This window comes from Battus philenor, unplaced genomic scaffold (assembly GCF_028537555.1).
Source record: "Battus philenor isolate CCGP_79_NKW_IND1 unplaced genomic scaffold, ilBatPhil1.0.hap1 SCAF_22, whole genome shotgun sequence".
Classification (NCBI taxonomy): Eukaryota; Metazoa; Arthropoda; class Insecta; order Lepidoptera; family Papilionidae; genus Battus; species Battus philenor.
In genome coordinates this window covers 2,655,696-2,669,994 of record NW_027181685.1, presented here as the reverse complement: position 1 = coordinate 2,669,994, position 14,299 = coordinate 2,655,696, and the positions used below count along the sequence as shown (strand labels likewise).

Here is a 14,299-nt window from a genome sequence, read left to right as displayed (position 1 = left end):
TATATATATATATATATATATATATATATAGAGAGAGAGAGAGAGAGGGAGAGAGAAATTTTTATATTGTAAGTTTTAGAGCATTACAATAAATGATATTTCTTGGACTTAGTAGAAAAGTAATAGAAACCTCTTATACTAAAAATTAAATACAATCGAATTGAGCGTAGAACATGAAAGTTAATATTTAATAAAAATATAAATAATCTATATTTCTTATTTATCACGTTATCTGAACTCTAAAATTTAGTGGTAGAAAAATAGTTTCACTGGTGCATTTGAAAACATTCGTCACGCTATAACAACCATCGCGAAGTATATCTGCCGAGGCGTCATAAAAAAATACAATACCCGGCGATAAATATTGCACATCGACCTTTGGAAAGAGACAATCGGCTAATATCGGCTTCGAAGAGCGTTATCTCTGTCGAACGACTGACAAAACGTGATATAGTTAGTGTACATATATACTGCTTTGTCAAACGGGTTCGTTCGTTTATACACGGACAACAATATATTAAAGAAATAACTTCTCAAATTATATACTTTGTCATTAACAGAGAGATTATCGCACGTACATTTATCTAAATTTAATACGTTGGCTAACTATGGAACCCAATTTCGAAAGGAAAAAAAATTCGGATGTTTACAGGATAAATGAATACTAATAAAATAAATGATGTTACTAATAAAATAAATAATGATGTTTACAGGATAAATGAATACTAATAAATAAATACTAATACAGTGCTACAGATATCGCTGTATCGCATCTTGAAGATGTGCTAGGTACAATCTTTTAGCCTAGATTGATATAAAGGACTTATAAATGAATTATATTACAACAATTTTACCATAATTATACATTTATTTTTATTTAAAATAATTTTTACACATTTTACTTCAGTATTTTACATTAGTATAATTATGTAAGGTGTTTTTATGTGATTATTTTTCCTCTCAATTTGATTTTACTCATTTTATTTTAAGTTTTGTGATATTACTTGTTCCACCTACTTTTATTAATATATCTGGTATTAATTTCGCCGTTATACGTACTTCAAGTTGTACGAAATAATAAATATATAAATTATTATTTAACAGAAGATTGACAACGTCAATTATGATGGACTCTTCATCGCATAACTTACTTCATTGTTTTCGGATCCGTTGTAAGTTTGACCTTTTCGTTTGTGATGTACTGGATGTTCTTGGTGATGTCCTGGCTGTGAGCGCCGCGGTCGAATCCCACCATGGCAACTGGCGCGCATGACAGCAGCGGTCGGAGCGATACCTGTCAACAATATATACATTATGATAGAACAAGCTTAATAGCAATGTCAGTCGCTAAAGGAGCCGAAGGCTATGGTCGGGATTTTTTCTTCTAGATTGAAAAATGAATGAGATCCTTCCAAAGGATTGACAAGTCGAAGTGGCAATGGGCAGACCATATGACGCGCAAAACAGATGCCACCTCGCTTTAAGGTTCTGAAGTGAAGGTCGTGTCGTTGGAAGCAGCATTGGAAGTCTTACGGCTGATATGATGATGATAGAACAAACCGAAATCAAAGTACCAAGAGGTAATAATACATATCCCAAACTAGTGCTTAAGCATTATTGTTCCGATTTAGAAGTGCTTGGACAATGACTTGGCAATTTAGGAGTAAAAACCGTCTAAATCAGGGCTTCTTAAACTTTTGTCATTCACGACCCCATTCATGATTGCGAGTTTCTTGACTACCCCATACAAATATTAAAGAAAAATAAATTAATATTTTTTGATGATTTATTTATTAGGTAACAATACACATATACATATGAAAATATATAGTTTTAGAATTCGTTTTGAAACATACAAAAATTTAAAATTAAAATATACACTAAAACTTATAAAATTGTATTTATATTAGTTTAAAACATTCAACAAATGCGCGTGTCTAGACGCTGCAAGTCCACTGTATTCCAGCCAACTCTAGTGATGTTATAAAATAGTATATATAAATATTTGACATTAAAATCTCTCGACCCCAGAATTTTGCTACGCGACCCCATTTAGGGTTGCGACCCATAGTTTACGAAGCCCTGGACTGAATCTCAAGGTGACGAGGTTTTTTTTTTGCTCGAGGCGTAGGTTGCGAGAGGCGATCGCTTTTAGTTGGCTCCATGAGTCCGAATATACGACTGTCACAACTTTGGTCTCGGAGGTGGATTCTGGCAAAGAAGTGTTGATATTAAAGCACTGCTATTCCCTATACCTTGCGACTAAACGATGTCGCACCACAAAGACAAGAAGCTGTGGGAGATATTCATCCTGGATCAAAATAAGATTGGGAGCAGAGACAAAGACCGAAGCTGTAAGGGCAAAGACAAGAAGCTGTAGGAGATATTCATCCTGGATCAAAATAAGGTTGGGAGCAGAGACAAAGAACAAAAGCTGAGGACCGAGGCTGAGGACTGGGAATAACATATATTTGGGAGTCCTACCATGCTCTGAATGATGGATATGGGCGTTGCCTGCATAATGTGAAGAAAAGCCGGAATAACGCACTAGGTTTTCTTTGTACTAGAGTGGAAGGTTTATCTTCTCCAGATACGGGGCATCCCCGTGCTTACTCGGTCCTTTATATTGGTTTGACAAAAAAATCCCTTAACATTTTAGAAGTTGCCAGTTTAAAGACTTAAACCTTTAAACCGGTTATTAGTTAAATTGTAGCAACGATGTATAGCCTAGTATTTCCTTGTTACCCATCTCTATGCGCGTTTTTGTTCCACTACACTTACGTCTCGTATTAAACCATACATACATTTTACAATTTTAATTTATAAGTACTCTATAGAAGAAAAACGTTTTTGTATATGAATATTGCATAGCATTATAAATTTAGTAGATTTCACCTAAACATAATCTGTTGGTAATATTCCTATAACACCACAAAGGATTTATAAACTACATGTTTAAGCGACGTATCAAAGCTATAAGCCATAAAATAAAATAGCCAATTAAGTTTTTTCGAATACACAGTTTATTCAGATACAAAAATAAAGAGTCATTGTCACTCTTTTTGTTGTCCATTTTTTATTACATCAGCACACTCGACCAATGCTTAAAATTAGACATAATGCTTGGTGTTTTAGAACTTAACAGATATGGGACTCTATTTTAAACGGTTTTATTTAGTTCGACCCGTACGGAATTTATTTGGATCAAAATTAGAAATTGAAATTTAAGCACCTTCCCGTTGTCAGATTGATCTGAAATTTGGAACACACGTTTAATTTAGATGACAATACAATACAATAAAATCAATAACATTATAAATCTAAGATAGCCGCCGATACAAAATGACAGATTACGTAATTTTCCTTAACCCCCTCAATATGGGTATCAAATGAAAGGGCTACACTAGTAAAACACGATGATTATGTCAAAATTTAAAATTCAAGATGGACGCCGTTACAATATGGCGGACTAGGTACATATTTTTCCACAACCACCACAATATGGGTATCAAAAAACCGTTTAACTTAAAAGTTTTTTACATGTATTTATTTAAGGGACAGACATGGGTGTCGATAGGAATGTAAAGAATGCCAGCCATGTACCTGCATCCGATTGACAGTCTGATTTACCCTCTGAATTACTGGCCGCTGCGAAAACAATATTTTTCCTAAATTTAAATTATTTTTATTGCTTCAATTTCGAACGACGATTTAAATTTGGCCACCAGGGATGTAGTCGCTATGATTATGACTTAAATGTAAATTCTCTCTCTCTCTCTACCGCCACCACATAGATCACACCTGGCATTTTTCACGGCATCAAAAAAGAACTAATATGTGCACGGGTGGTTTCTTACCATCAATGATCATATATCATATCATAATCATAAATGATCTAAAGTGAATAAAAAAATTCATTTGTAAAACCATTTGTAATAAAATAATTCAAGACGACTCCAAGTCTGTAAATAATTTATTATCTAGCAGCGATCGATAACTGAACACAAGAACTGCGTCCATATAGGACAAAGAATTCATTCTACGTGTTGAAATATATGACAAACGTTGGTTCAAATGTTTGAAATCGTAATTGTTTGGACATTCCTTCCGCCAAGTCCACGGTCAAACTTTACGTCGAACATTTAATCTGCAATTGGCAACAGTAGCACGTGTGATGACGCAGTGGAAATATCCGTTGCACTATGCAACAAGGCACATGTTGTCGTATGCGCTGAACCTAGGATTAGAAACGCTATTTCAATCACGCATATTTTTAATAATCAATTTATATTGTATACTAGCTGATCCCGCAAACGTTGTTTTGCAAAAAAAATTAAAGTTTTTAATTAACAAATGTAAGATAAGGGTTGATCGTAGAGGGGAGAAAATTTAGGTTTGTATGTATTTTTGTATGCTGTATCATAATAAAATAAAAACCAAAAAAATCGTCTAAAAAATTTAAAATAAAATTTAGGGGTGGACCACCCTTATCACTTAGGGGTATAGAAAATAGATAGTAGCCGATTCTCAGACATACTGAATACGCATGTAAAATTTGGTAAAAATCGGTCAAGCCGTTTCGGAGGAGTTCAAGTTCGAACACCGTGACACGAGAATTTTATATATTAGATTAGATTTATTACAAATTAAAATATGGCGAAACCATTAATTGTACTTAAACTTCTATTTGAGTGTATCTTTTGCAATATTTACTTTACTAACTCCGCAATATATTCTCCTTCAAACACATCTCGATATAAGATGAGCAAGACTGCGCTTTCAATATAAAGATTCGAATGCTGTTGCTTGACAAGCTGACGTAATCATATTATATATATATATATATATGTGTGTGTGTGTGTGTGTGTGTGTGTGTGTGTGTGTGTGTGTGTGTGTGTTTTAATTGCGTATCACTTTTTTCATTTCAAATGTTAGTTCTTCTCTTATTTTCAGCCGATGGACGCCCACTGCAAACCATAGGCCTCTCCCAACGAGCGCCACGATGACCAGTCTTGCGCTTCCCGAATTCAGCGACTTCCTGCGACCATAACTATGTCGTCGGTCCTACCGGCTCGTGGTCGCCAATCGAGACCCTTTCGGCTCGTGGGCATCTGTTGCACGAGCGATGGGCCCTGCCCACTGTCACTACAGATGTAAGTTAAGTTCGTAATATTGGTATGGTTAGTCAATTAAGATATATCATATATGGAATGCATTGCCCCCGGGATTCTTATAAAATGTTTTTAAGCAGATACTAAATGTTATCACTGAAGGATCGACGTTTTCTAATGGACGCCACTACACTTAAAAATATTTGTAATGGCAACGTTAACTGTTCAGAACTGTTGTCCGAGGTAAACTTTCGAATTCCTGCAGCTAGAACGCGATCTAGATCTCTCTTTTTTTATCAACGGCTAAGACAAATATCGGTAAACGTGCACCCTTATACAGAATGTGTGACCTCCACAATTCATATTTTAGTAATATTGATATATTCTCATGCTCTCTTGTATCTTTTAAAAGACTATTTCGTTCGAAATTGTTGGCTACACACAATACAATTTAAATCATAATATAAATATATTATATAGATATATAAACAAACATAATATAAGTTTATAAATTATAATCTTTGATCCCTGCGTAGTAATGCTTTTACTCGTTCTGTCAATGTTTGACCATAAATCATTAAATGTTTTCAGTGAGATAGTTATAGTTACGTGGTGGTCTAATATCAGAAAGGAACTGGAAACCCTTCAACTTGATGCAGGGACAACCCAGGATAGAGTGGCCTGGCGCAAATTGATAAGGAGACCCGACCTCAAATAAAGGGAAAAGGGAAGGAAGAAGAAGAAGAAGAGTTATAAGGTAGCAATTGTAACTAATTTTATATATCTATGCTTCTCGTTTGTACTTTCTTACTACTTTTTGTTACTGTTTATCTCCAATAAAGTAAATAAATAAATATCGGCCCGAGTAAATGTCCCTCATTTCCCTATCTTTTCCCTTGTCCCTCTTTGCAGTTTGGACTATGTCATCAGTCTATTTATGTGGTCCTTTTCATTGTGTAACTATCCTTGACCATCTGGCTATCTGTGCATTGTGTGTCGTGCCCACTTCTACTTCAAGCGTAAAGCATATATATGATTGAGCGTGTTTGTTCTTTATCAATATGTTCCTGACTTTCCGTTTTTTTATCTTCAGAGTGCTGATTTTAATTGAATACAATATTTTTTGTTTCACTCTATTAGTATAAGTTCGTTTGCCTTGTAGTACATAAGGCTGGGTAAGAAGCAGGCAAAATTTACAATCTTTATAGCCTTGTTCCTTTTTACAATTTCTCAAAGCGATCAAAATTTTTTCAATGTAATATCTTTTTAATTCTTCGTAATTGTTGGTTTTTTGCTTACAAATGAAAATTGTTTAACCAAACAGATGTATGAAGGAGTTGTATACCAGGGGTAGCTAAACTGCGGCACTTTGAACGATTATTTTTGGCTCCGATTGATTGTCGAATTATTACAATATTTAAATTTATATCACCTATGTCTGTTCCTGGTAAATCGATACAATTACTGGTGTGTATAATTATTATTATTCAAGGATAAAATTAACGAAATCTAAGCACCGATCATAATTAACTAACCATCATCTTAAGTATTGTTAGGAGTGCTGTCATATACGTGTGCCATTATATCTAACTTACACATATTATGTACTTTTGTTTAAATCATTTGAATATATATGATTTTTATAAAAAAAAATTCTTTTACGTGTTTTAAAAGCGTTTTCAATTGCGGCGTCCCAAAAATTCCAATTTCCAAAAAAATGCTCGCTCTATCAAAGGGCTTGGCGACCCCTTTTATATATTGTTTTGTTTTATGGTGATGGGAACATTCAGATGACTATTCATTACCTTTGTCTTGTTTTTATACATTTCTAAACCTGCTTATATTTTATTTATACACGAGTATTATTATGAGCAGTGGTGGCCCAGCGGTAGAGAAGTGAGACCTGCAATTGTAGGTTGCGGGTTTGTTTCGCGCGATACAATCTTATATGATTCACTTTGTGGATTAATTATATGGGATTGCTTTTGTCCACAAATAGGTTCTAGAGCAGAGTTCCCCAAACTTTTTTGTGTCGTATACCCTTTGCCAGGTTTTTCGTGTTGGGTAGACCCCCTACTTACCTGATATTGATTTCCTGTAAATTTACGAACGAAACGAATAAACGTATTTGTCCCACATTCGTATTAATAGAGTGACGAATTGAACAAGTCAGTGCAAGGTAGCGAAGCTCTGAGACTGCGACTCTCAGGTTTTTACAAGTTCAGAATGTATTGCGACCACAAAGCGAATACCAACATCCTACAACTTACACAATTTTATAAACATATATAATAAATTTTTTACTTCATATGTACTTTTATAAATAATGTAAATGTTTTGATATTATAAGATAGTATGATGTAAGTTAATAGGTACTATCAGTGCCCCCATTTTCATTTCATGGACCCCCAATTTTTTTTGCTGACGTAGATCCTTTGCAGGTTGACCACTTTAGGAATCACTGGTCTAGAGGATGGGCAGCAGCGTCCTTCGTATGGCCAATCCACTGAAGGCTTGGCTTGGACCGTTTTACGCCTAAGTTAGGAAGCTATTCCGGTAACCCCGGCTTGGTTACGTTTAGTAATGATCACGTGGTGAAGTTATTTTTTATAAACTTTATTTATTTGGGAGAAATGACTTAAAGTGACCGCTTTAGTGGTGGTTAAGAATTAAACGATGCATGTGATCTACCTTTCTAACTTTATTCAGGCCATTACTATGCTTTATTGTATGGAAGTGGCATTTATTTCTAGATAAGTAAAGATTTATTGAATTTTTATTCCTAGTAACAAATTTAACGGAGAAACAAATCGATATAGCTTTTAGTATGTTGCTTTGTTAATACTGTTTCATATTGTATCAAATGATTATTTTTAATTTATGATTTATTTTATAATTAGTTTCTTATATTAAAATATCAATTATTTGCAAACTATTCTTTACGCTGTATGTTTAGATTTAAGATACAAATTGTTTTATACTTTTTTTTATTAATTCTAATTTGTATCGCTAGTGTTTTTTTTTACAATATTTTTTTTTTCGGTTTTACTAAACGCAGACAGTTGGGAGAGGGTTGCCGCTATTTGATACGGATCTTTCTTCTCCCAGCTGCGAGGAACGACAGCTTTTTATAATTTTTTTACAATTTTTCTTACACAATTTTCTCTTAAGGGTAAACTCTCTTACAGCTAAAATTTATAGATATCAACAATACAATTTGGAATACTCAATTATATATTAGTTAGTACAATTGTTTTATACATTTTTAATGTAAGAATTTATAATAAAATTCAACCAAAATATCTTAGTTTACAAACATGACGAGTGATATATTTACACTTAGCCACTTTAGTTTCTTTCGCCCACTTTACACATTCCATGCCATGTGGGCGTAATACAACTCCCGCTGCACTTTTCGTTCAGACCATTCACAGTTCTCATTGAAAAACAAAAGATTCTTAAACAAATGAATTGTAGGGTCGAATATAGATAACTTCACATCACGTATGCGCGTACGTAATGCATATTAAAATTTATATCATTATTCCGCTAATTATAGCTAAACAGTATTAAAAGAGTCGTCATTAAACGACTTTTTTAATTTTTAAAGTGTGAGTCGTGTACGCCCCACGCGGCCTGAATGGAATAAATACATTTAAAAAAACTTTTAAGTTAAACGGTTTTTTGATACCCATATTGTCGTGGTTGTGGAAAAATATGTTCCTAGTCCGCCATATCGGAACGGCGTCCATCTTGAATTTTAAATTTTGACATAATCATCGTGTTTTACTAGTGTAGCCCTTTCAATTGATACCCATATTGAGGGGGTTAAGGAAAAATATGTAATCCGCCATTTTGTATCGACGGCCATCTTAGATTTATAATGTTATTGATTTTATTATATTGTATTGTCATGTAATTAAATGTGTGTACCAAATTTCAGATCAATCTGACAAGGGGAAGGTGCTTAAATTTCAATTTCTAATTTTGACCTAAATAAATTCCGTACGGGTCGAACTAAATAAAACCGTTTAAAAACTTCAAAAATAGCCGCGGCACGGAACGTGTTTAGCAAATAGACTGCAGAGGAAGAAATCACTTAGTTTAGTTCCGCTCGCGGAGGAATAGGAGAGTCAATAATGCGACGAGTCGATTTTTATGGTTAATAATTTTCCAAAACTAAGTTATTTTTTATTTAATGGAATCAGGCGTTACTTTGCGGAAGTCCATCCTAAGTAAGAAAAGAACTAATATTTAGCCACTTCCGCACATGCAGTAGTAGACGTGCAACAGAATGCACCGTCCGCCAGCCCGCTGATAAATGCGTATGCCGCAAACAATGCGAATCACACAACTGCCACCGCCAAATCACTCAACACGTGTTTCACCCCTCCACGGGGCGTCTTCAAGAGTTATGTTACACCGATTAGTGCCAGTTACTCTGTGTTTGGCACAATATTGGTCCTTTTCTTACTTAAGTTATTTTTAAAAACAGTATCAAAGAATGGAATCGCTTAAAAATTAGGAGGCAGGCTATTGTGCAGAGGCTCATCCGGAAACACCAGAGCTGCGCTACTTTATAAGAGGTTTTTTATGGGTCTCCCTATCATGTTTTTTTTTAAATGGCCCCCGCTATTGGGAGCCTCTCGTACCACCTATCTAGTGTGGGACAGGGACTAGTTTACATATTAATTTTTGTCACTTACTTTTTTATTTTCATTAACTTCTTTCATACATCATATGATCTTTCGTTCTATTCATTCTTGCCACAATTCTTCCGTCTTTCCCTTTCGCTCTGTAACGCCTTTCATCCCTCTTTACTATTTTACATTTTTATTATTTTTATTTTATCTAATATATAAAATTCTCGTGTCATGGTGTTCGAACTTGAACTCCTCCGAAACGGCTTGACCGATTTTTACCAAATTTTACATGCGTATTCAGTATGTCTGAGAATCGGCTACTATCTATTTTTCATACCCCTAAGTGATAAGGGTGGTCCACCCCTAAAATTTATTTTTAATTTTTTAGACAATTTTTTTGGTTTTTATTTTATTATGATACAGCATACAAAAATACATACAAACCTAAATTTTCACCCCTCTACGATCAACCCTTATCTTACATTTGTTAATTAAAAACTTTAATTTTTTTTTGCAAAACGTTTGCGGGATCAGCTAGTTTCTATATAAGACTATTACAATATCGCTTTGTTTTACATTATTTTTATTGATTTTTGTTGTTTACATTTTTATTAGCTTTTATTTGTATCTATTACTTTACTTATTATTTCCCTATATATATTTTCTTATATATTTTCCCTATCATAATTGGGACCGGGACACTACAATCTAAAACGAAATTTTTGTAAAGCCGATATCGCACATTATTTACAAAGGAAATGCCTCTGAGGCTATTATTCCAACATATATAAATAACGTAACTCTTGATCGACATAACAAATAGTTGTACTGCTCGACAATCACCAAGACGAAATTTCTTCTGCGAAGTTCTCTATTTTGCATTCTTACTCTGGTCCGCGGTCTCTACTCCAAAACCTTAAGAACAGACATCTCTTCTATGAACTATATGACCTTCCCACTGGCACTTCATCTTGAGAATTCGTCTTCGAATCTCATTCCAAATTCGATTTTGCAGAATAAAAAAATCAAGCACAGATTAGGCATGCCAGTGAGGTCATTGAGCCACTGGTAACACATATCTTTGCCATTTGTAATTTAAAAAAAATTAATAACATCCGGAAAAAAGTAATATATACATAATTGTGCTTAATGTGTCGTTAAAACATAACACGGCATGAGGTAAAATTATATAATGACCTTGTAATCACGCCTGTGTAGCGTGATCTAAATAGCAACGAGTATCGCATTTAATTCACTACATAGTTGCATCGTTGCTATGACGCCTGTACTGCTATCATTTATTTATATATTATAATGTTTATCATAATCACGATCTCATCAGCAGAAGGAAAAAAAAATTACATATACAGTACCCGACGATAAATATTGCACATCGACCTTAGGAAAGAGACAGTCGGCTAATTTTCCCGTACGATCTTCTGCGCCTTGGAGAAATAGAAGACAAGATTCAAACCAAGCTCAGCGAGTACAAAATAGACGGTTAGTACAAACCCTGGTGTCCAAATCCTTTGTAATTCTCTCGACAGTTACTTGTTTCATCACCAATTCAGATGTATAGTACTCGCCGATAAATATTGCACATCGACCTTTGGAAAGAGACAGTCGGCTAATTTTTGCTTCGTAGTTCTATCTCAGTCCCACACTACATATATGACGTTTTGTCAGTCGTTGTATATTGTGCGATAGAGATAACGTTCTACGAAACCGAAATAAGCCGATTGTCTCTTTCCAAAGGTCGAAGTGCAATATTTATCGCCGGATACTGTAACTATTTATTGCAAGAATGAATTATAAGTTAAACTTATTTGCTGACAAATGTGACTGTCCACTTCGAAGTGTGAAGATTAAGTGTCTTCCTTAAAACAATGTTTTTTGTCACGTAGTGCTATATCAGTAGTTAGCGCCTTGCGTTCCCATACTTGAATGTTTTTTTTTAAATATCCCCCGTTATTGTGGGAGCTCTCATACTCCCTATCTTGTAGAACAGGGCTTAATATTCTTTAAAGATCTTCTCACTTTCTTATCCTTTTATTTCTGTACTCTTCTATCATTCTTCGTACGATATATTTCTCCTCTGTTTTTATTCTACGATTTTCTATCATTCTCTTTCATACACGTTTCCGTTTATTCATCGCCTCGCTTCCTTCGTTTCGTTCTTCAAATATCACACATCCTGGTTATATCACATTTCCTTTTATTTTTATTTTATTTACCTACAATTATTTTGGGTGTTTATTATTTATTCCTTGTTCTTTTAATTCTAGTTTTATTTTTATTTCCTCTACCTCCTATTTATTTGGTGCCTTGAATGTTGGGATTGGGTTGCCATGTACTTACACATAACAAATATCTATGATAGTATAAGTTTTATTTGGTAAGAAATTTCTCTCTCTATCTGTCACTGCCTCATTTTACAGCTTTGTTAAGAGCTTGCGGTTAGGGAATCGGGTAAAGGATTGGTTTAGTGGTTGTTACCAGTGGTGACCTGTATGGAAACGTGGTATCTCCTTTCTGACCTCATTGGCCAAATTTTGTAAAAGATGGTAACACTTAGTTTTATTTTCACTGTTTTGCTAATTTTAGAGTTCAGTTTCAATTACGTAGTGTTGTTCTATTTTTTTAAAGAGTAAAATAAATTTATATAAATTTTTACGTGTTGTTTCTAGTTACAAAAAAGGTAAATATTTTTCCAATTTATTTATTGGCAGAGTTACATTATTTTTGTTTGTAAATGTTCACTTTGATCAATTTTCTTTTTAAAAAGTAATGTTTTCGTAACCCTGGAACCTATCTTCGGTCTTTACATGGTCTAACGTAACCACGACGCAAAAGTAGAGAAAGAAATAAATAACTAATAGATTAAATGTAACAAATGAAGTGTTTTAAGGGTATGGAGAAGGAAGTGAGGCGAATAATGGAAGAAAAGTATGAAAAGTAATTAAAGACAATGTGAAGGAATACAAAGGAAAGAATGAAACACATTGAGAACAATAGATGAGCAAAAAAGTAAAAGGTATTACGTAAAGAACTATCATTGCAAACATAGTCCTTGTCCACCATCCAAAAAGGGAGGAAGAGTAGTGAGGCCCTCTTAAAACAGGGCCAAAAAACCTAACGTTTTAATTCTTCACTATCAAAAACAGGTGTTTTCTTGGATCCCTGCTTATAAACTGTAAACACCCCTTTTTTGTCACGTCTGTGGAGACATTGTGGCTCCGGTAGATCCCTGGTCCAGTTGTAGTAATTATGGTAACATTGATGTAAATCTAGGTTTAAAGTATAAACAATTAAATAGTATAATGTTCGTAGAGTCATATACTTCAAGATGTCTTTAATACAGGGTGGACTATAAGTTCACTTTTGTTTTATAAATAAAACAGCATTTTCAGAGCGAGAGAACAAGGGAAGCGACCTTCAGTTGTGTCTTTTTTAGAAGTTTAGCAACTTGTTACATGAAGGTTGTACAAAAAATGTTCCTAAGATAATTCAAGTCGAAGAGATGTGACATTGAGTGGCCACAGCAAAGTCAAGAATTGTTCAGTTGTGATTATTTTAATGTAGGCTTTTTAGGAGCAGTCTTCTATAAGTCTCCAAAAACACTCAATGAATTATAGCAAAGCATTCGAGAAATACCAGCAGTTCCAATAACATGTATTTTTATGTATTATTTTTAAAAGAGAACTTTATTAGGACTCTTACTGTGCTATATAAAAATTTTCATCAATGCTTCTTGTACAAAATATTTATCAACTGGTAATAAAGTTAAATAAAGTAAATAATAACTTACATTGCCATTGTTCCTTACTGCTGCCTTTGTATTATTCGCAGCCAGGGACATTAATGTTCTGAAGAGGCTCATTGTGGCTGATATTTTCTAAAACAAATTAAAATTTAAAATTAAATATAATATCAAAAAATAGATTAAATAAACATTTTTTTATATATTTCCCTCTGTGTTTTAATACTAAGGTCTACAACCAATGTGTATTATCAGAGATGACTTATAGCAGGGAAACATGGTCTCTCAGTTTGTTTCATTGGCTAACACACAATTACTCAGTAGGCCTTGGAGACGGCTATTCTAATTCTCTCTAACATTGAATTAGGAATGCAGAAATCCATACACATATGAAAGCGACCAACACAGCTCATTAGATTGGCTAATTACTGCTAGAGCCTTAAGGTTCTGAGAGGAGAGAGATCATGGACCGAAAAGATAGGACGTCCACCCACAAGGTGGATAGCTGAATTTGTAAAATCATCAGAGGACATTGGATGCAGGCTGCTTCCAACCAGTCCTGTTGGAAATTTAAATGGAGGCAAATGAGGTAGATGGCCTATTGCTGAAATGCTTATGATATAAACATGTTACATTAAATAGATAACTATGAGTTTAGTGCATATATAACAAAGACCTTTTAAATTGAAAAAATTATGAATATATCTATTTATCCCGAAAGAACACATCAGAATTTATGAATAGAAAAATTATAATCAATGCTCTGTTCAGTATTTTAATGAGTA

At 34.0% G+C, this 14,299-nt stretch overlaps 1 protein-coding gene across 1 annotated transcript in view; it reads right to left on the bottom strand.

Annotated features, from left to right (window-relative positions):
• LOC137923709 (transmembrane protein 53-like) overlaps positions 1-14,299 on the bottom strand; it is a 33,722-nt gene that overhangs the window by 16,595 nt on the left and 2,828 nt on the right. The window contains exons 2-3 of the mRNA XM_068766955.1: positions 13,563-13,649; positions 1,152-1,294 (exon numbers count right to left, since the gene is read on the bottom strand). Coding sequence (XP_068623056.1) covers positions 1,152-1,294; positions 13,563-13,634 — 215 coding nt within the window. The 5' untranslated portion in view covers positions 13,635-13,649. The remainder of the gene's footprint in view (positions 1-1,151; positions 1,295-13,562; positions 13,650-14,299) is intronic.